This window comes from Acanthochromis polyacanthus, chromosome 7 (assembly GCF_021347895.1).
Source record: "Acanthochromis polyacanthus isolate Apoly-LR-REF ecotype Palm Island chromosome 7, KAUST_Apoly_ChrSc, whole genome shotgun sequence".
NCBI classification, from domain to species: Eukaryota; Metazoa; Chordata; class Actinopteri; family Pomacentridae; genus Acanthochromis; species Acanthochromis polyacanthus.
The window spans coordinates 311,874-333,057 of NC_067119.1; the positions used below are offsets into that span (position 1 = coordinate 311,874).

The following is a 21,184-nucleotide window of genomic DNA, read 5'->3' on the forward strand; positions in this document are numbered from 1 at the left end:
TTTGTGTCTCAGTGTGTGTCTTTGTGTCTCAGTGTTTCTTTGTGTCTCAGTGTGTGTCTTTGTGTCTCAGTGTGTGTCTTTGTGTCTCAGTGTTTCTTTGTGTCTCAGTGTGTGTCTTTGTGTCTTTGTGTGTCTTTGTGTCTCAGTGTGTCTCAGTGTGTCTCAGTGTGTGTCTTTGTGTCTCAGTGTGTCTCAGTGTGTGTCTTTGTGTCTCAGTGTGTCTCAGTGTGTCTCAGTGTGTGTCTTTGTGTCTCAGTGTGTCTCAGTGTGTGTCTTTGTGTCTCAGTGTGTGTCTTTGTGTCTCAGTGTGTGTCTTTGTGTCTCAGTGTGTGTCTTTGTGTGTCTTTGTGTCTCAGTGTGTGTCTTTGTGTGTCTTTGTGTCTCAGTGTGTGTCTTTGTGTCTCAGTGTGTGTCTTTGTGTCTCAGTGTGTCTTTGTGTCTCAGTGTGTCTTTGTGTCTCAGTGTGTGTCTTTGTGTCTCAGTGTCTCTTTGTGTCTCAGTGTGTGTCTTTGTGTGTCTTTGTGTCTCAGTGTGTCTCAGTGTGTGTCTTTGTGTCTCAGTGTGTGTCTTTGTGTCTCAGTGTGTCTCTTTGTGTCTCAGTGTCTCAGTGTGTGTCTTTGTGTCTCTTTGTGTCTCAGTGTGTGTCTTTGTGTCTCAGTGTCTCTTTGTGTCTCAGTGTCTCTTTGTGTCTCAGTGTGTGTCTTTGTGTCTCAGTGTCTCTTTGTGTCTCAGTGTGTGTCTTTGTGTCTCAGTGTCTCTTTGTGTCTCAGTGTGTGTCTTTGTGTCTCAGTGTGTCTTTGTGTCTCAGTGTCTCTTTGTGTCTCAGTGTGTGTCTTTGTGTCTCAGTGTCTCTTTGTGTCTCAGTGTCTCTTTGTGTCTCAGTGTGTCTTTGTGTCTCAGTGTGTCTTTGTGTCTCAGTGTGTCTCAGTGTCTCTTTGTGTCTCAGTGTGTCTCAATCTGTCTCAGTGTGTCTCTTTGTGTCTCAGTCTGCTTTCCTCTGTCTCCTCAGGCTGGTCAGCAGAAGTAATGTATCATACCACATACAGAACCCCTCTAGCCTAGCCACGCAAGACCCAGCTCTGAAGACACAAGGGTCTAGGAACTCTCGACAGGGAGGGAGGCGGGCTAAAAGGTTGTCTATCAAATCCCTCTGCAGCAATTGGGTAGGTATACAACCAATCAGCACAACGAATAGGCTGATGTAGTTCCTAGAGCACCGGCGGATTGTGGCTAAGTCCCATTAGCTTCCCAACCAGCGGAGCCAACTGGTATATTAAGGATTTGCCATATCCCGTCGGCATAAGTCCAAATACGTCTTTCTTCTCAATGAAACACTTCAGTGCCGTCCTTTGTTTATCTTTCAAGTTGAATTTTAGCTTCAAATCTTTAAGGGCTGTGGCCAAAGCCGAGTCTAAAGATAACTGTTTATTGTTTCCGGTTGTTTCTGTCAGAATCGTCACGCCTCTGTCGTCACTTAGTTACGCCCGCCTTCTGACTCTACACTTCATGCTGATTGGTCCGGCCAGTTTTAGGAGAATCCAGCCTCGAGCCTTATGGAGGGTAACTAGACCCACCCTGGCAGAGAATTAAATTCGTTGCCGTGGGTTGTCTAGCGCGGCTAGGCTAGAACGTCAGCACAATGGAAGCAGAATGTTCTCAGAGCCTTAACAGAATGTTGTCAGAAAGTTAGCAGGATGTTAGTAGAACATTATCAGAACGATAGCAGAATGTTGTCAAAAAGTTAGTAGAATGTTAGCAGAACGTTATCACAACATTCGCGCAAATTTAGCGCGAATGCTTGCTGTGGAGGCTGAGCAGCAGAACGTTAACAGAACGTTAGCAGAATGTTAGCAGAATGTTAGCAGAGGGTTGCTGTGGAGGCTGAGCAGCAGAACGTTAGCAGAACGTTAGCAGAGGGTTGCTGTGGAGGCTGAGCAGCAGAACATTAGCAGAACGTTAGCAGAACGTTAGCAGAATGTTAGCAGAGGGTTGCTGTGGAGGCTGAGCAGCAGAAACATTTTAATAAAGAGAAGCGACAGAAGCAGCCCTCAGAGTCTCAGTTTAATAAACTCTGTCAGCAGACACAAACAAACACAGACAGAGAGACAGACAGGTAGACAGGCAGCTAGAGAGACAGACAGACATGTTACCTGTGTGGAGCTGCACTGAACATCATCTACCTGTTTACAGATTCAGCACCTGATCTTTGAAGAACTCTAAGTACTTTTACTGAGTTTTGTACTTCTGAGGTACAGCAGAGACTCCAGCTCTGAGTAATATCACCTGCCACTCATTCTAGCCTGTATCCCCCACAGTAATCAGATTACTTCTACAGCAAAGTACTTCCTCTGATCAATAATCAGTGACAAATACTTTATCAAGACAGGTTTAGAAGGAGTCATAGTACCACTAATCAGGAGGTCTAGAAGGAGTCATAGTCAGAGCTCCTAAAATGACTCCACAGACAGTGAACTACTTTCTCCATCCAGTCATGAGGAGAACATCCAAAGAACAACATCACACCAGAGCTTCTCTTCTAGAACCAGGTGGAACCAGGACCTGGACAGTGTGAGTCCTGAAGCCAGCAGAACCTCTGAGGTCTTCTCCAGAGAAAGGTAGAGGAACACAACCCCTCCAGCAGAGAGCAGCTGAAGAACACAGAGGAGATGTGAGAAGATGTGAGCAGAAATGGACTCTGGTTCCTCCACGAGGAGGACTGAAGGAGGAACCTATAGAACCTCAGGAACTGTGGACTTGGTGTAGTTGTCTGTATTTTTGAACAGATTGAATGTAAACTGGTGTTTCAAGGTTCCTCCTGCAGGTTTGTCCAGAGTTTTAGTTTCTGTTTTATTGTTTTTTTTTTCAGGTCTCAGGCGGGCGGCACATTCGATGATTGACAGCTGATGACTGAAAGGACAAACTCAGGTGTGAACGACCGCCTGGTCTCAACTCGAGTTGACATTAGCACAACGAGCGGCTGGTTACCGTGGCAGCCACCTGTCTGAAGGACTGGCAGAGCTGAACCTGTAAAGATGTGGGAGTTGACCTTCGCTTCTGTCTGACTGTCCACCATGTCTGTCCGCCTGATCGTCTTCGTCCTCCTCGTCTTCTTGCCGCCGGCCAGCAGCCAGCTGGACGTCTGTCGGTCTCTGCGCAGCTCGGAGGCAGGGCCAGGATGGGAGTTTTATGCCTGTCAGCCGCCACACACCAACATGAAGGAGGGGATGCAGATCAGAGTGGACCCCCCTGGGATCACCTGTGGAAACCCACCTGAGAGATTCTGCACACTGGTCAGTCTGAGACACAGATAAACACCTAGACACACCTGAACACGCCTTGACACACCTGAACACACTTGGACACACCTGAACACACTTGGACACACCTAGACACACCTGAACACACCTAGACACACTTGGACACACCTAGACACACCTGAACACACCTGGACACACCTGAACACACCTGGACACACCTGAACACACTTGGACACACCTAGACACACCTGAACACACCTAGACACACTTGGACACACCTAGACACACCTGAACACACCTGAACACACCTTGACACACCTGAACACACTTGGACACACCTGAACACACCTGAACACACCTAGACACACTTGGACACACCTAGACACACCTGAACACACCTAGACACACCTGAACACACCTGGACACACCTGAACACACTTGGACACACCTAGACACACCTGAACACACCTTGACACACCTGAACACACCTGGACACACCTGAACACACTTGGACACACCTAGACACACCTGAACACACCTTGACACACCTGAACACACTTGGACACACCTAGACACACCTGAACACACTTGGACACACCAAGACACACCTGAACACACCTAGACACACCTGAACACACCTGGACACACCTGAACACACTTGGACACACCTAGACACACCTGAACACACCTTGACACACCTGAACACACTTGGACACACCTAGACACACCTGAACACACTTGGACACACCAAGACACACCTGAACACACTTGGACACACCAAGACACACCTGAACACACCTAGACACACCTAGACACACCTGAACACACCTGGACACACCTGAACACACCTGGACACACCTGAACACACCTAGACACACCTAAACATATCTGAACACACCTGGACACAAATGAAAACACCTGAACACACCTAGACAAGCCTGGACACACCTGAACACACCTGAACACACTTGGAAACATCAAGAGACACCTGAAAACACTTGGACACACCTAGACACACCTGAACACACCTGGAAACATCTAGACACACCTGAACACACCTGGACACACCTGGACACACTAAGACACACCTGAAAACACTTGGAAAGATCAAGACACACCTGAACACACCTAAACACACCTGAACCCATCTAGACACACCTGAACACACCTAGACAAGCCTGGACACACCTGAACGCACCTGAACACATCTAGACATGCCGGGACACACCTGAATACAAATGAATGCACCTGAACACACCTGAACACACCCAGATACACCTGGACACATCTAGACAAGCCTGAACACACCTGAACGAACCTGAACACACCTGAACACACTTGGACACATCTAGACAAGCCTGGACACACCTGAACACACCTGAACACACCGAGACACACCTGAACACACCTGAATGCACCTGAACACACCTGAGCACACTTAGACACAACTGAACACACCTGAACACATCTAGACAAGCCTGGACATACCTGAACACACCTGAACCCATCTAGACACACCTGAACACACCTGAACACACCTGGACACACCTGAACCCATCTAGACACACCTGAACACACCTACACAAGCCTGGACACACCTGAATGCACCTGGACACACCTGAACGCACCTGAACACATCTAGACATGCCGGGACACACCTGAATACAAATGAACACACCTGAACGAACCTGAACACACCTGAACACACTTGGACACATCTAGACAAGCCTGGACACACCTGAGCACACCTGAATACACCTGAATGCACCTGAACACACCTGAGAACACTTAGACACAACTGAACACACCTGAACACATCTAGACAAGCCTGGACATACCTGAACACACCTGAACGCACCTGAACACACCTAGACACATCTAGACAAGCCTGGCCACACAGCTGAACTCTTAAGGTTTCATTTTAAATGTACAAAACTGTGATTTTTGTCAAAGTTAAAGTATTTTTTTCAAAATAAAAGCTGAAGCATGTCCTTCATGAACGTCTTCAGGCTGCTGGGGAAACAATGACTGACTAAACTCCTGACTTCAGCCTCTCATTCTTCCTGAAGGAGGAATTTTAGTTTAGATTTTAATTCATGAGCAAACATATCTTACAGATGCTTTAATGAGTTTCAGTTGAAATAAAGTGCATTTCATAAACTGAAAATAATCTGACAGCTGATTAAATGTATTCAGACTTGGAGCTGGAATGTATTTTTGTCTGTCAGTAAAAAGAAGAAGACCTGCTGTCAGTGACCTCCTGCAGGGCCCTGAGCCACAGGTTGGACACCACACAGTTCTGCTGCATATAATTGGTCCATTGGGAACCTGAATTATTGATGAATGGAACGAAGCAAAAACTACAAGTTGACATGTGAGTCTACACAGAACTAATGCAGTCCAACCAACCAACAACACAACACAACAACACACCATCAACACAACAACAGACCATCAACACAACAACACAACTAAACACCAACAACACAACAACAGACCATCAACACAACTAAACACCAACAACAGACCATCAACACAACACAACAACAAAAACACAACAACAGACCATCAAAACAACAACACAACAACAGACCATCAACAGACCAACAACACAACAACAGACCATCAACACAACAACAAACCATCAACACAACAACAGACCAACAATACAAAAACAGACCATCAACACAACAGACCATCAACACAACAGACCAACAACACAACAACAGACCATCAACAGCCCAACAACACAACAACAGACCATCAACAGCCCAACAACAAACCAACAACACAACAACAGACCATCAACACAACAGACCAACAACACAACAGACCAACAACACAACAACAGACCATCAACACAACAGACCAACAACACAACAACAGACCATCAACACAACAGACCAACAACACAACAACAGACCATCAACAGCCCAACAACACAACAACAGACCATCAACACAACAGACCAACAACACAACAATCGACCATCAACACAACAGACCAGCAACACAACAATTGACCATCAACACAACAGACCAAGAACAGACCAACAACACAACAACAGACCAACAACATACCAACAATACAAAACAGACCATCAACACGACAACAGACCATCAACACAACAGACCAACAACACAACAACAGACCATCAACAGCCCAACAACAAACCATCAACACAACAGACCAACAATACAAAAACAGACCATCAACACAACAGACCATCAACACAACAACAGACCATCAACACAACAGACCAAGAACACAACAATCGACCATCAACACAACAGACCAGCAACAGACCAACAACACAACAATCGACCATCAACACAACAGACCAAGAACATACCAACAATACAACAACAGATCAACAACAGACCACCAACAACAACAGGAAGCTGCTTAATGTTTGCGTCATCTCCATGGTGACAGACCTTCAACACAACAACAGACCATTAACGCAACAACAGACCAACAACACGACACAACAGACCATCAACACAACAATAGACCAACAACACAACAGACCATCAACACAACAACAGACCATCAACACAACAACAGACCAACAACACAACGACACAACAGGGGGTATTCCATGAAGCTGGCTAAAACAGGCTGGGCTTACGCCGGTAAGCGTGGCTTGAACAAGCGGCAACTTTAATCTCAGCTGCAAGTAGTTCCACGAACGAGGCTCAGCTGTTTTTCAGAGACGCTTATTCAAGCCAGGCTGATCCAAGCTGCGGCTGAGCGCGCGTCCGGGGAGATAAAAAGCCCCGACGTGTCGATCGTCGAAATGATGATATTATGTCTAAAAACAGAGCGGACACTTTCTCTTTGGAGCTGTACGAGGACTACAGGGAGATTATCACAAGAAAAGGCAACACGGTTGATAAATAAAGCTGGAGACGCTGCCTGGCAAAGCATTGCCGACCGTTTAAATGCGTAAGTGTTTATTTTCTTTTTAATGAATCCCTTAGTCTGAGCGTACACGCACACGTCTGAATATTTAATTTTCAGAGGGCAAGTTTTTGACACTGATTAGGGATAACCCACAGCTGCAGTGGTTGATGACTTTTTTTTCCTCACCCTGAAGTTTGTCACACTACTGTGGCCCAGAGGAGATCAATCTGATGAAATAAAGCTTTTCAAAACCCACTGAAGACATTTTTTATGTGTGTATAAACATATATATATATGAGAGAAAGAGGCTACAGCCTGGTTTTGTGTAATGTGATGGTGGTTTTCACTTTTTACTCTGGTAGGCGTAATCCATGTTCTTGATGTGACAAATATATATCCACCATAGATGAATAAAGCAGCAGGTAACACCTAAAACCAAAGGAGGAATACTTTGGAAAAAAGGGGCAACTTCATGTGGAGATGTTTCATCAAACACTCAAACTTTGAATGAAAAAGCAGAAAAAAACATGTAGGCCTACAGAGGAGATGTCATTTTTATTAGAGATGATAGTGCTACTGTGCCCTACATTTAAATAAGGGAGAAGACACAAATGAGCTGTACACTAAATAGTTCTCTCATCATTTGGCCTCACCTTTGGATCATCATCATGATCAGATTGGACCGCTGGTAAAAGGAAGGTATTCTTTATGGAAAACTGTGCTGTTGTGTCCTGCTTATTTTAACACAATCTGTGCCTGTTCCTGTTACGTGTTGACTGAACTTTGAGGGTGAAAGAAGAAAGAAAATCAGATATTTCCAAGTATTTACCGCTGATGGATTCAAACCACGGCACAATGAAAAGTAAAACCACATTTAATCTACTTAACTACGCTCTAACCACTGAGCCACAGTTACACACTGTGACAAAATGTGTAGTGTAATATGATATAGTTTGATTCACGGTTATTCTGGCATTATTTAAAAAAATTTTTTTAAAAAAGGTCTCAATGTATGTCACCGAACAAGAACATCATTGATTACAGATCAAGATGAATTTAATGTGTAACATGCGGTTCACAGGCGTCTTTCTGAAGCTCGTCAGAACCTTCTCTGACATGGGGCTAAAGTAAGCTTGACTGTTAGCCTGCCCCGGACCAGGCTTGTCGCTCTGGCTGAGTTACCATGGTTACCAAGCCAGGCTAGCCCTAAGCCTTGTTGGTGGAACTAAACTCTCACTAAAGTTAGCGAAGCTGACCGAAATAAGCCAGGCTTAGACCTAAGCCAGCTTCGTGGAATACCCCCCAGACCATCAAAACAACACCACAACAGATCAACAACACAACAACAGACCATCAACACAACAACACAACAACAGACCATCAACACAACAGACCAACAACAGACCAACAACACAACAACAGACCATCAACGCAACAACAGACCATCAACACAACAGACATCAACACATCAACACATCAACACAACAACACAACAACACAACACAACAACAGCACAACAACACAACAACAGACCAACAACACAACAATTGGCCATAAACACAACAGACCAGCAACAGACCAACAATACAACAATCGACCATCACCACAACAGACCAACAACACAACAACAGACCAACAACATACCAACAATACAACAACAAACCACCAACAACAACAGGAAGCTGTTTAATGTTTGTGTCATCGCCATGGTGACAGACCATCAACACAACAACAGACCATCAACACAACAACAGACCAACAACACAACAACAGACCAACAACACAACAGACCATCAACACAACAACAGACCAACAACACAACAACAGACCATCAGCACAACAACAGGCAAACAACACAACAACAGACCAACAACACAACAACAGACCAACAACACAACAACAGACCAACAAGACAGCAGACCATCAACACAACAACAGACCAACAACACAACAGACCATCAATACAACAGACCAACAACACAACAGACCAACAACACAACAGACCAACAACACAACAACAGACCATCAACACAACAGACCAACAACACAAAAACACGCCATCAACACAACAACAGACCATCAACACAACAACAGACCATCAACACAAAACAGACCAACAACACAACAGACCAACAACACAACAACAGACCAACAACACAACAGACCAACAACACAAAAACACGCCATCAACACAACAACAGACCATCAACACAACAACAGACCATCAACACAAAAACAGACCAACAACACAACAGACCAACAACACAACAATAGACCAACAACACAACAACAACAGACCAACACAACAATCGACCATCAACACAACAGACCAGCAACAGACCAACAACACAACAATCGACCATCAACACAACAGACCAACAACAGAAAAACAGACCAACAACACACCAACAATACAACAACAGACCAACAACAGACCACCACCAACAACAGGAAGCTGCTGAATGTTTGTGTCGTCTCCATGGTGATTTAAACTGAATCCAGTCATTCTCATCCTATCAGGAAACATCAGCTCTGACTTCTTTGTGTTAAACCAATCACAGTTGTTGTGGGCAGAGCTAAAAACAGGATCATTTGACTGAGTGTCTGTGAAATAGTGACGGAGGAAACTTCAGTTCCACAAGATATGACCTTCACCTGGTGCTCTGCAGAAGGAAACACCACAAACCATGAAAGACGCCTGACCTTCAGACCTCCAGACCTTCAGACCATCCCAGATCAGAGACAGACGGAGCCCAACAGTGGAGCTGTCCAGATCCACCAGGAGGTTTGGTGCTATTCTGGATCTATCACCGTAGGGACTTGGTCCACAGCCATCTCTACCAGTCGCTCTGGGAGCGTTCTGCTGACCAGAACACAGGTAGCTTCCTCTGCTACCCGAATGGTTTCCACCTGGGTCTTTGGGCCCAACATGAACACCCTGGAACCCTTCCAGAACCAAACACACAAGAACATTTAGGCAGCGCAGCTTGGGATACATTCTTTGTAGATCTTCACCAAAACAACCAAGTAGGCTGCATCCAAACCTGCAGCAGAACGTTCCATCAGGTTGCTTCCTGTAAAGAAAATAGAAGAGGAGGAATCTGATGGGAGGTTCACCATGATCTCCAGCAGAAGACCTGGATCCTCAGGATTCTTTTGGCTTCAGATGGACGGATAGCTGTCCTCCATCAACCTATCAATAGCTAATTAAACTGTTCTGTTTCTAGAGTGGAGGTGACTTTTTGCTCCTGATGTTGCTCTTTCATGTTCCTTCGTATGGCAGCATGGAGCTCACAGTGGGAGTTCCTCAGGGACCCTTGTTAGGGACCTGATTATTCAGTTAATGATCACCCACTGCTGTGAGATAGAGCTGCCATCAATCATGTAACCACTAACCATCCTGATCATCCATCAAGCATCTAACCACCCTGATCATCCATCTGTTATCTAATCACCCTGATCATCCATCAAGCATCTAACCACCCTGATCATCCATCTGTTATCTAATCACCCTGATCATCCATCAAGCATCTAACCACCCTGATCATCCATCAAGCATCTAACCACCCTGATCATCCATCAAACATCTAACCACCCTGATCATCCATCAAGCATCTAACCACCCTGATCATCCATCAAACATCTAACCACCCTGATCATCCATCAAACATCTAACCACCCTGATCACCCATCAAACATCTAACCACCCTGATCATCCATCAAGCATCTAACCACCTTGATCAGCCATCTGTTATCTAACCACCCTGATCACCCATCAAACATCTAACCATCGTGATCATCCATCAAGCATCTAACCACCCTGATCACCCATCAAGCATCTAACCATCGTGATCATCCATCAAGCATCTAACCACCCTGATCATCCATCAAACATCTAACCACCCTGATCACCCATCAAACATCTAACCACCCTGATCATCCATCAAACATCTAACCACCCTGATAATCCATCAAACATCTAACCACCTTGATCAGCCATCTGTTATCTAACCACCCTGATCACCCATCAAACATCTAACCACCCTGATCATCCATCAAGCATCTAACCACCCTGATCACCCATCAAAAATCTAACCACCCTGATCATCCATCAAACATCTAACCACCCTGATCATCCATCAAACATCTAACCACCCTGATCATCCATCAAACATCTAACCATCCTGATCATCCAAACATGTAACCACCCTGATCATCCATCAAGCATCTAACCATCCCTCAAGCATCTAACCATCGTGATCATCCATCAAGCATCTAACCATCCCTCAAGCATCTAACCATCGTGATCATCCATCAAGCATCTAACCATCCTGATCATCCAAACATCTAACCACCCTGATAATCCATCAAGCATCTAACCATCCCTCAAGCATCTAACCATCGTGATCATCCATCAAGCATCTAACCACCCTGATCATCCATCAAACATCTAACCACCCTGATCACCCATCAAACATCTAACCACCCTGATCATCCATCAAACATCTAACCACCCTGATCATCCATCAAACATCTAACCACCTTGATCAGCCATCTGTTATCTAACCACCCTGATCACCCATCAAACATCTAACCACCCTGATCATCCATCAAGCATCTAACCATCGTGATCATCCATCAAACATCTAACCACCCTGATCATCCATCAAGCATCTAACCATCGTGATCATCCCTCAAGCATCTAACCATCGTGATCATCCATCAAGCATCTAACCACCCTGATCATCCATCAAACATCTAACCACCCTGATCACCCATCAAAAATCTAACCACCCTGATCATCCATCAAACATCTAACCACCCTGATCATCCATCAAACATCTAACCACCCTGATCATCCATCAAACATCTAACCATCCTGATCATCCAAACATGTAACCACCCTGATCATCCATCAAGCATCTAACCATCCCTCAAGCATCTAACCATCGTGATCATCCATCAAGCATCTAACCACCCTGATCATCCATCAAACATCTAACCACCCTGATCACCCATCAAACATCTAACCACCCTGATCATCCATCAAACATCTAACCACCCTGATCATCCATCAAACATCTAACCACCCTGATCACCCATCAAACATCTAACCACCCTGATCATCCATCAAACATCTAACCACCCTGATCATCCATCAAACATCTAACCACCTTGATCAGCCATCTGTTATCTAACCACCCTGATCACCCATCAAAAATCTAACCACCCTGATCATCCATCAAACATCTAACCACCCTGATCATCCATCAAACATCTAACCACCCTGATCATCCATCAAACATCTAACCATCCTGATCATCCAAACATGTAACCACCCTGATCATCCATCAAGCATCTAACCATCCCTCAAGCATCTAACCATCGTGATCATCCATCAAGCATCTAACCATCCCTCAAGCATCTAACCATCGTGATCATCCATCAAGCATCTAACCATCCTGATCATCCAAACATCTAACCACCCTGATAATCCATCAAGCATCTAACCATCCCTCAAGCATCTAACCATCGTGATCATCCATCAAGCATCTAACCACCCTGATCACCCATCAAACATCTAACCACCCTGATCACCCATCAAAAATCTAACCACCCTGATCATCCATCAAACATCTAACCACCCTGATCATCCATCAAACATCTAACCACCCTGATCATCCATCAAACATCTAACCATCCTGATCACCCATCAAAAATCTAACCACCCTGATCATCCATCAAACATCTAACCACCCTGATCATCCATCAAACATCTAACCACCCTGATCACCCATCAAACATCTAACCACCCTGATCACCCATCAAAAATCTAACCACCCTGATCATCCATCAAACATCTAACCACCCTGATCATCCATCAAACATCTAACCACCCTGATCATCCATCAAACATCTAACCATCCTGATCATCCAAACATGTAACCACCCTGATCATCCATCAAGCATCTAACCACCCTGATAATCCATCAAGCATCTAACCATCCCTCAAGCATCTAACCATCGTGATCATCCATCAAGCATCTAACCACCCTGATCACCCATCAAACATCTAACCATCGTGATCATCCATCAAGCATCTAACCACCCTGATCACCCATCAAACATCTAACCACCCTGATCATCCATCAAACATCTAACCACCCTGATCACCCATCAAACATCTAACCACCCTGATCATCCATCAAACATCTAACCACCCTGATCATCCATCAAACATCTAACCACCCTGATCATCCATCAAACATCTAACCATCCTGATCATCCAAACATGTAACCACCCTGATCATCCATCAAGCATCTAACCACCCTGATAATCCATCAAGCATCTAACCATCCCTCAAGCATCTAACCACCCTGATCATCCATCAAACATCTAACCACCCTGATAATCCATCAAGCATCTAACCATCCCTCAAGCATCTAACCATCCTGATCATCCATCAATCATCTAACCATCCCTCAAACATCTAACCACCCTGATCATCCATCAAACATCTAACCATCCTGATCATCCATCAAACATCTAACCATCCCGATCAGCCACTTTCAATAAAAACTGTCTAAAGTATCTGATTCCAGCTCCTTCACTGTGGATAGTTCCTGGTTCCTCTGACAGTAAACTGAAGATCTCTGCACTCAAATCGACGTTTGAGGAAACTCTGATCATAATATTAAAGTTTTAGAGCTCAAACAGCTGCTGAAGAAGAAGGAGAAGACAGTGAAAGCAAAACTGGGAGGTAGATCCCACAGCAGCTTCATGAATCTTCTAGAAGCTCCAGCAGGACTAAAGTTCTGTTTCCTACCAGAACTAAACATTCAGCTTCACGGCCGCAGGACAACTTTAGTGTGATTAAAACCATTAAAACCAGATCAACATGTCTGGCAGCAGAGTGAAGCTGAAGACACAAGCCAGTTTCTAGCTTTCTGTGATTGGTTAGAGCTGGTTAGAGCTGGTTAGCTGCTTCACACTAAGGAGTGTCTGCAGGGTGACAGTTGGCAGCAGCTGAATCTCTCTGGGATCTCTCAGATTAGCAGTAATCCGTCACTCCGCATGTTAGCCCCACTCTTCACAGGAAGCTGGTTGTCATGACGACTTCACACAACCAACTACACAACCAACTCTCATCAGTACCCCTGAGGGCTCTGTGGACTCCAGGGGCATATAAGTTGCCATATTTTTTTAGCTGTAAGTTGGATTTTCAGTCCTTGTAGGTAGTCGTCTCCCACAGAGCTGCCGTCACATAAACCAGAGCTCATCCAATTCCAACCAGGTTTGTGGTGTTTGTATAGAAAAATCATTTGGGGTCCATGGGGACTCCAGCCAGACTGTCCATCCATCATCTACACACCTTAATCCTCGTCAGGGTCCTGGGGGGTGGAGTCTATCCCAGCTGACTGACGGTGAAGGCAGGGGACACCTGGACAGGTAACAGCATATCACAGGGCTACACATAGAGACAAACATTCACACCTACAGTGTACAATTTAGAATCACCAATTAACCTCAGCATGTTAGTGGACTGTGGGAGGAAGCTGGAGAACCTGGAGAAAAGCCACACATGTACAGGAGAACATGGAGACTCCATGCAGGAAGAGCCATGGAAGGCCGGAACGTGAACCGGGGATCTTCTAGCTGCAAGGCGGCAGAGCTAACCCAACTCTTGTGATGACTGCTTCAGCTGCATCGTGTTTCATTTCAACTCAGTTTAGAACCAGACCGGTACTGATGGGGGTCCAGTCTGGTGGAGGGATCCTATTTAGAACCAGACTGGTTCTGGTCTTACAGCTTGTTTTTATGCAGTGACTTATTTGAAGAAGGTTTGCTCAAGTATTTTACTGAAAACTGAAATACTCCACCCCCTCCTACCTGCTGCATTATAGCGATAAAACCCACAGAACCCCCTCACCTGTGTGTCCACCTGTGTTTCCTCAGGAGAACCCGTATCTATGCAGCGACGAATGCGACGCCTCCAGCCCCGACCTGTCTCACCCTCCTCAGCTGATGGGCGACAGGGAGAGGGGCGGGCTCATCACCTACTGGCAGACGGTCACCTGGTCCAGGTATCCTGAGCCCCTGTTGGCCAACATCACCCTGTCATGGAACAAGAGCCTGGAGGTGGTGGACGACATCGTGGTCACCTTTGAGTACGGCCGACCAACCAGCATGGTGCTGGAGAAATCCCTGGACAAAGGTGATTGGCTGCTGGGGAGGGAGGGCGGGGCTTCACAGAAACCCCAAATATACCATCTGTGGTTTTATTTCAGTCTGACAAAAATAAAAGAATAAAATAATGTTAGAATAAATTAGAATAATTCATAAAATATATAAATATTAAAAGAATTAAACAATGTTAGGAAAAACTTAGAAAATTCATAAAATATATAAATATTAAAAGAATAAAACAATGTTAGAAAAGCAGGCTGGATAGATCAGATGGGGCAGTTCCATTTACAATTTTCTAGGTTAGTAGCAGCACCTTAAAGTCTGCTCTAACATGAACAGCTAGCCAATGCAGAGAGGACAGCACTGGAGTAGTACGCTCATATTTACTTGTTCTGGTAAGAACATGAGCTGCTGTGTTCTGGAACGTCTGCACACCATGAAGGCTCCTCATTTCCAGATGTAACCCAAGTAAAAAAAAAACTGTATTAGTCTCTCTCTCGCCTTTCTCTCTCCCTCACATATTTTGTCTCTCCAAATTTTGTGTTATTTTTTAGGTTTTGTGGGGGTAACTGTCATGGGGCTATTAGCCAATCGGTGCTCTCCTTTCAATGACGTCACACGCTCACGTGACTTGACGCAGCCGACTAGTCTTTAATATGGCGCTGCCCGTCATTCCAGCCGCAGCCGTGGGACAAGGAACACGAGTTCAGGGCTACAGATTCCCTCTACTATGACCCTATCTGCGTTGAAATAGGCGTTTGGGTGGTGATTAGACTGGGAACTGGCCAGGGTTTTCAGATGGCAAGGTAAAAAGAAGCCTCGAACCTAAGGAATTGGCAACCGCTTCGATCGCGATCCCTCCACCGGGCCGGTAGGGGGCTCTGTAGCCCACAAAAACTCTCTCCACGGCTAATTAGCCACTGCCACATAAACCTCATAAGTGCCAAACTTCTCTTTTACAAACTCTTCTAAATCCCCTCCCCCCTGGACAAACAATTGCAACCCAGATGTGGGTTCTGAAAACTTTGGGTGGCCTAGAGTGTGGACTGGGTTTTTTTTGTTGTCACAAAGTTTTGTACTTTACGGATGGACTATGGACTCGATTTTCTAATGCTCTAAATGTTGTGCATTTATTGATTGTTGTTGGTTGCTCCTGATGAATATGAAAAATATGAAGCGCTGGTATTTTTGAATGGCCATTCACATTGTCTATTCAAATTGCTCACTGTAAATATTTTGCACTTTATTTCCTTGCACTTTACTAAAACCAAAATAATAACTGTACCATCAAAGGCATTCAGTGTCCTGTCAACTCTCTCCTAGAGTCGAAACTAGATCTTCTGTTCACTAGCCTATCACCTCTATTACAGCTGTGTTAGTTTACATAGACATACTTTATACTAGTTAGGTATTTTGCAGTCTTTAACTATACTTCTATACTTTTCCACCACACAGTTGCTACACAGACCTGATAAAAGGATATTGCAATAATCCAACTGTGAGGAAGCAAGAGCATGATTACTTTACACAGTACTCTGTTTACTTTACATAGTGCTCTGTTTACACAGTGCTCTGTTTACTTTACACAGTGCTCTGTTTACTTTACACAGTGCTCTGTTTACTTTACACAGTGCTCTGTTTACTTTACACAGTGCTCTGTTTACACAGTACTCTGATTACTTTACACAGTGCTCTGTTTACACAGTACTCTGATTACTTTACACAGTACTCTGATTACTTTACACAGTGCTCTGTTTACACAGTACTCTGATTACTTTACACAGTGCTCTGTTTACACAGTACTCTGATTACTTTACACAGTGCTCTGTTTACACAGTACTCTGATTACTTTACACAGTGCTCTGTTTACTTTACACAGTGCTGTTTACACAGTACTCTGATTACTTTACACAGTGCTCTGTTTACTTTACACAGTGCTCTGTTTACACAGTACTCTGATTACTTTACACAGTACTCTGTTTACTTTACACAGTGCTCTGTTTACTTTACACAGTGCTCTGATTACTTTACACAGTGCTCTGTTTACACAGTACTCTGATTACTTTACACAGTACTCTGTTTACTTTACACAGTACTCTGATTACTTTACACAGTGCTCTGTTTACTTTACACAGTGCTCTGATTACTTTACACAGTGCTCTGTTTACTTTACACAGTGCTCTGTTTACTTTACACAGTGCTCTGTTTACACAGTACTCTGTTTACTTTACACAGTACTCTGTTTACTTTACACAGTGCTCTGTTTACTTTACACAGTGCTCTGTTTACTTTACACAGTGCTCTGTTTACTTTACACAGTGCTGTTTACACAGTACTCTGTTTACTTTACACAGTACTCTGTTTACTTTACACAGTGCTGTTTACACAGTACTCTGTTTACTTTACACAGTGCTCTGTTTACTTTACACAGTGCTCTGTTTACTTTACACAGTGCTCTGTTTACACAGTACTCTGATTACTTTACACAGTGCTCTGTTTACACAGTACTCTGATTACTTTACACAGTACTCTGATTACTTTACACAGTGCTCTGTTTACTTTACACAGTGCTGTTTACACAGTACTCTGATTACTTTACACAGTGCTCTGTTTACTTTACACAGTGCTCTGATTACTTTACACAGTGCTCTGTTTACTTTACACAGTGCTCTGTTTACTTTACACAGTGCTCTGTTTACACAGTACTCTGATTACTTTACACAGTGCTCTGTTTACTTTACACAGTGCTCTGTTTACTTTACACAGTGCTCTGTTTACTTTACACAGTGCTCTGTTTACACAGTACTCTGATTACTTTACACAGTACTCTGTTTACTTTACACAGTGCTGTTTACACAGTACTCTGATTACTTTACACAGTGCTCTGTTTACACAGTACTCTGATTACTTTACACAGTACTCTGTTTACTTTACACAGTGCTCTGTTTACTTTACACAGTGCTCTGATTACTTTACACAGTGCTCTGTTTACACAGTACTCTGATTACTTTACACAGTACTCTGTTTACTTTACACAGTACTCTGATTACTTTACACAGTGCTCTGATTACTTTACACAGTGCTCTGTTTACTTTACACAGTGCTCTGTTTACTTTACACAGTGCTCTGTTTACACAGTACTCTGTTTACTTTACACAGTACTCTGTTTACTTTACACAGTACTCTGATTACTTTACACAGTGCTCTGTTTACTTTACACAGTGCTCTGTTTACTTTACACAGTGCTCTGTTTACTTTACACAGTGCTCTGTTTACTTTACACAGTGCTGTTTACACAGTACTCTGTTTACTTTACACAGTACTCTGTTTACTTTACACAGTGCTGTTTACACAGTACTCTGTTTACTTTACACAGTGCTCTGTTTACTTTACACAGTGCTCTGTTTACTTTACACAGTGCTCTGTTTACACAGTACTCTGATTACTTTACACAGTGCTCTGTTTACACAGTACTCTGATTACTTTACACAGTACTCTGATTACTTTACACAGTGCTCTGTTTACTTTACACAGTGCTGTTTACACAGTACTCTGATTACTTTACACAGTGCTCTGTTTACTTTACACAGTGCTCTGATTACTTTACACAGTGCTCTGTTTACTTTACACAGTGCTCTGTTTACTTTACACAGTGCTCTGTTTACACAGTACTCTGATTACTTTACACAGTGCTCTGTTTACTTTACACAGTGCTCTGATTACTTTACACAGTGCTCTGTTTACTTTACACAGTGCTCTGTTTACTTTACACAGTGCTCTGTTTACTTTACACAGTGCTCTGTTTACACAGTACTCTGATTACTTTACACAGTACTCTGATTACTTTACACAGTACTCTGTTTACTTTACACAGTGCTCTGTTTACACAGTACTCTGATTACTTTACACAGTACTCTGTTTACTTTACACAGTGCTCTGTTTACACAGTACTCTGATTACTTTACACAGTGCTCTGTTTACACAGTACTCTGTTTACTTCACACTGTACTGCTGCTTGAGTTTAATGATCGTATTCTTGGTTTTCCAAAAACATTTTGTTTCTAAAGACCTATATTTTATAATGCTGAATATTCTCAAAGCTTTTTAATTCTACACTTCTACTGATCAGACGCTTTTATCCAAAGACGTCAATCTGAGAGTAGATCCATCACATCAAGGATCTAGTCAGAGAAGATAGAACAGGTTCTAGTGAGATAATGCGGTTCTAGTGAAGTCTCCAGGGTTCGGGGTTCTGGGAGGTAATCAGAATTTATTTAGTTTTGTGCTTGTTGCGTCTGTTAGGTGTTCAGTGAAGACAGAGCCTCTGTAGATGAACCAGAGTTTGGTTCCATCACCAGGAACCTCAGAGGAGAAGAGTCCAGCTGCTGAGGAGGTTGGATCAGGAACCTTTGGTTGGACGAAGTGGAGATCTGGAGGAGAGAGTTCAGGGAGGAAGAGATGTTTTCATTGGAGATTTGAGTTTTCTGCAATGATCTGAACAGCAGGGTGACATGAGATGTTTCTGGATGGAAACCAGACGTTCTGCTGCGTTCTAGATCATCTGCAGAGGTTTGACCTCCATGGAGGGAGGCCTCCAGTTAGGAGCTGATATTAGAGACCTGGACCAGGAGCTTCATGTTCACACAGGAAGGATCTGATCTTCTTGATGTTCTACAGGATGCGCTGACACGACCGAGCAGCAGAGAACTGATGAACCCTGAAGGTTAGATGGTCATCCATCATGAAGCCAAGGTCCTGGAGGACTTTGTGGGTCTGAGCTGATTCCAGCTGGATGTTGGTTTCCTGTTGTGTAGAGGGACTGACTGGGAGGACAAGGAGCTCAGTCTGGGAGAGGTGGAGCTGAAGGTGGAGTCTGTTCATCCAGATATCTGCAAGATGATGAGATCCATGTGGTGTTCTGGAGGAACATCAGGAAGAGCTGAGTATCATCAGCATAGAGACGGTCAGGAACCATGGGAGAGGATTATTGTGTTTAATGAGAAAAGGAGGAACAAGCATTGACCCATGAGGAACCTCTGTATATAGACTGACCCCTGAAGAACCCCTGGAGATAGACTGAGAACTTCAGACCCTTCTGCCCTCCAAGATCCTCTGAAGGATCTCCCTGACATGAACCAGTGGAGGTCTGGTCCTGAGATGTTAAACCAGGGAGGAGGATTTGGTGGTTAACGGATCTGAAGACTGTCCAGCAGCTCCAGCAGAACTCAGTGGTTCTGCTACCGATGGGGGTCCAGTATGGTAGAGGGACCCAGACTGGTTCTGGTCTTACAGGTTGTTTTTATGCAGAGACTTGGTTGAAGACAGTTTGCTCAAGTATTTTAGGCAGGAAGGCTAAGAGAGAAACTGGTCTGTAGTTCTTGATCTGGTCTGGGTCTAGTGTAGGTTCTAGAGTACTGGAGTGACTGGAGCTGCTTCAGTGCAGTGGGGAACACACCTCTAACAATGAGGAGGTGATGATGTGTTACTACAGGATTCAGTGCTGGAGAAATGGTTTGTAAGAGGTCAGATGGTATCACATCCAGTGGACAGGAAGTGGAATGAGTGTGCAGCAATAGTTTAGACACTTCCTCCTCTGTAGTTAAGCTTCAGTGTACCGCCGGTGGTACACCTACTAATTTGCATAGGAATTTCAAGAATGTCCGACGGCTGCAAACCCGATTATACAAACACTATACGCCGATGGAAAGCTTAGATTCTCATGAATCTGCCGGTATAAACCACTTTCAGATGCGATTACCACAGCGGGTGAGAAAAACACATTTGTCCGACAAAAACGAATATTCATCCATCCGTTCTCTGTACACGGCTTCAA

The 21,184-nt window shown here is 44.1% G+C and overlaps 1 protein-coding gene and 1 long non-coding RNA gene across 3 annotated transcripts in view; one reads left to right on the plus strand and one right to left on the minus strand.

The window, feature by feature from the left end:
- Positions 1-21,184, plus strand: part of ntng2a (netrin g2a) — a 32,831-nt gene that overhangs the window by 850 nt on the left and 10,797 nt on the right. The window contains 3 exon segments of the mRNA XM_051951019.1: positions 1,010-1,163; positions 2,867-3,290; positions 15,121-15,379. Coding sequence (XP_051806979.1) covers positions 3,072-3,290; positions 15,121-15,379 — 478 coding nt within the window. The 5' untranslated portion in view covers positions 1,010-1,163; positions 2,867-3,071.
- LOC127534816 (uncharacterized) lies at positions 3,201-15,218 on the minus strand. 2 transcript variants are annotated; one of them, XR_007943389.1, is made up of 9 exons: positions 15,095-15,218; positions 6,789-14,605; positions 5,096-6,694; positions 4,276-4,655; positions 4,126-4,205; positions 4,046-4,065; positions 3,846-3,905; positions 3,556-3,775; positions 3,201-3,325 (listed from the first exon to the last, which is right to left on the minus strand). It is a non-coding gene; the product is annotated as an uncharacterized LOC127534816 (long non-coding RNA). The 2 variants fall into 2 exon arrangements; XR_007943388.1 differs by lacking the exon at positions 15,095-15,218 and having other exon boundaries at positions 3,217-3,315; positions 3,726-3,775; positions 6,789-7,856.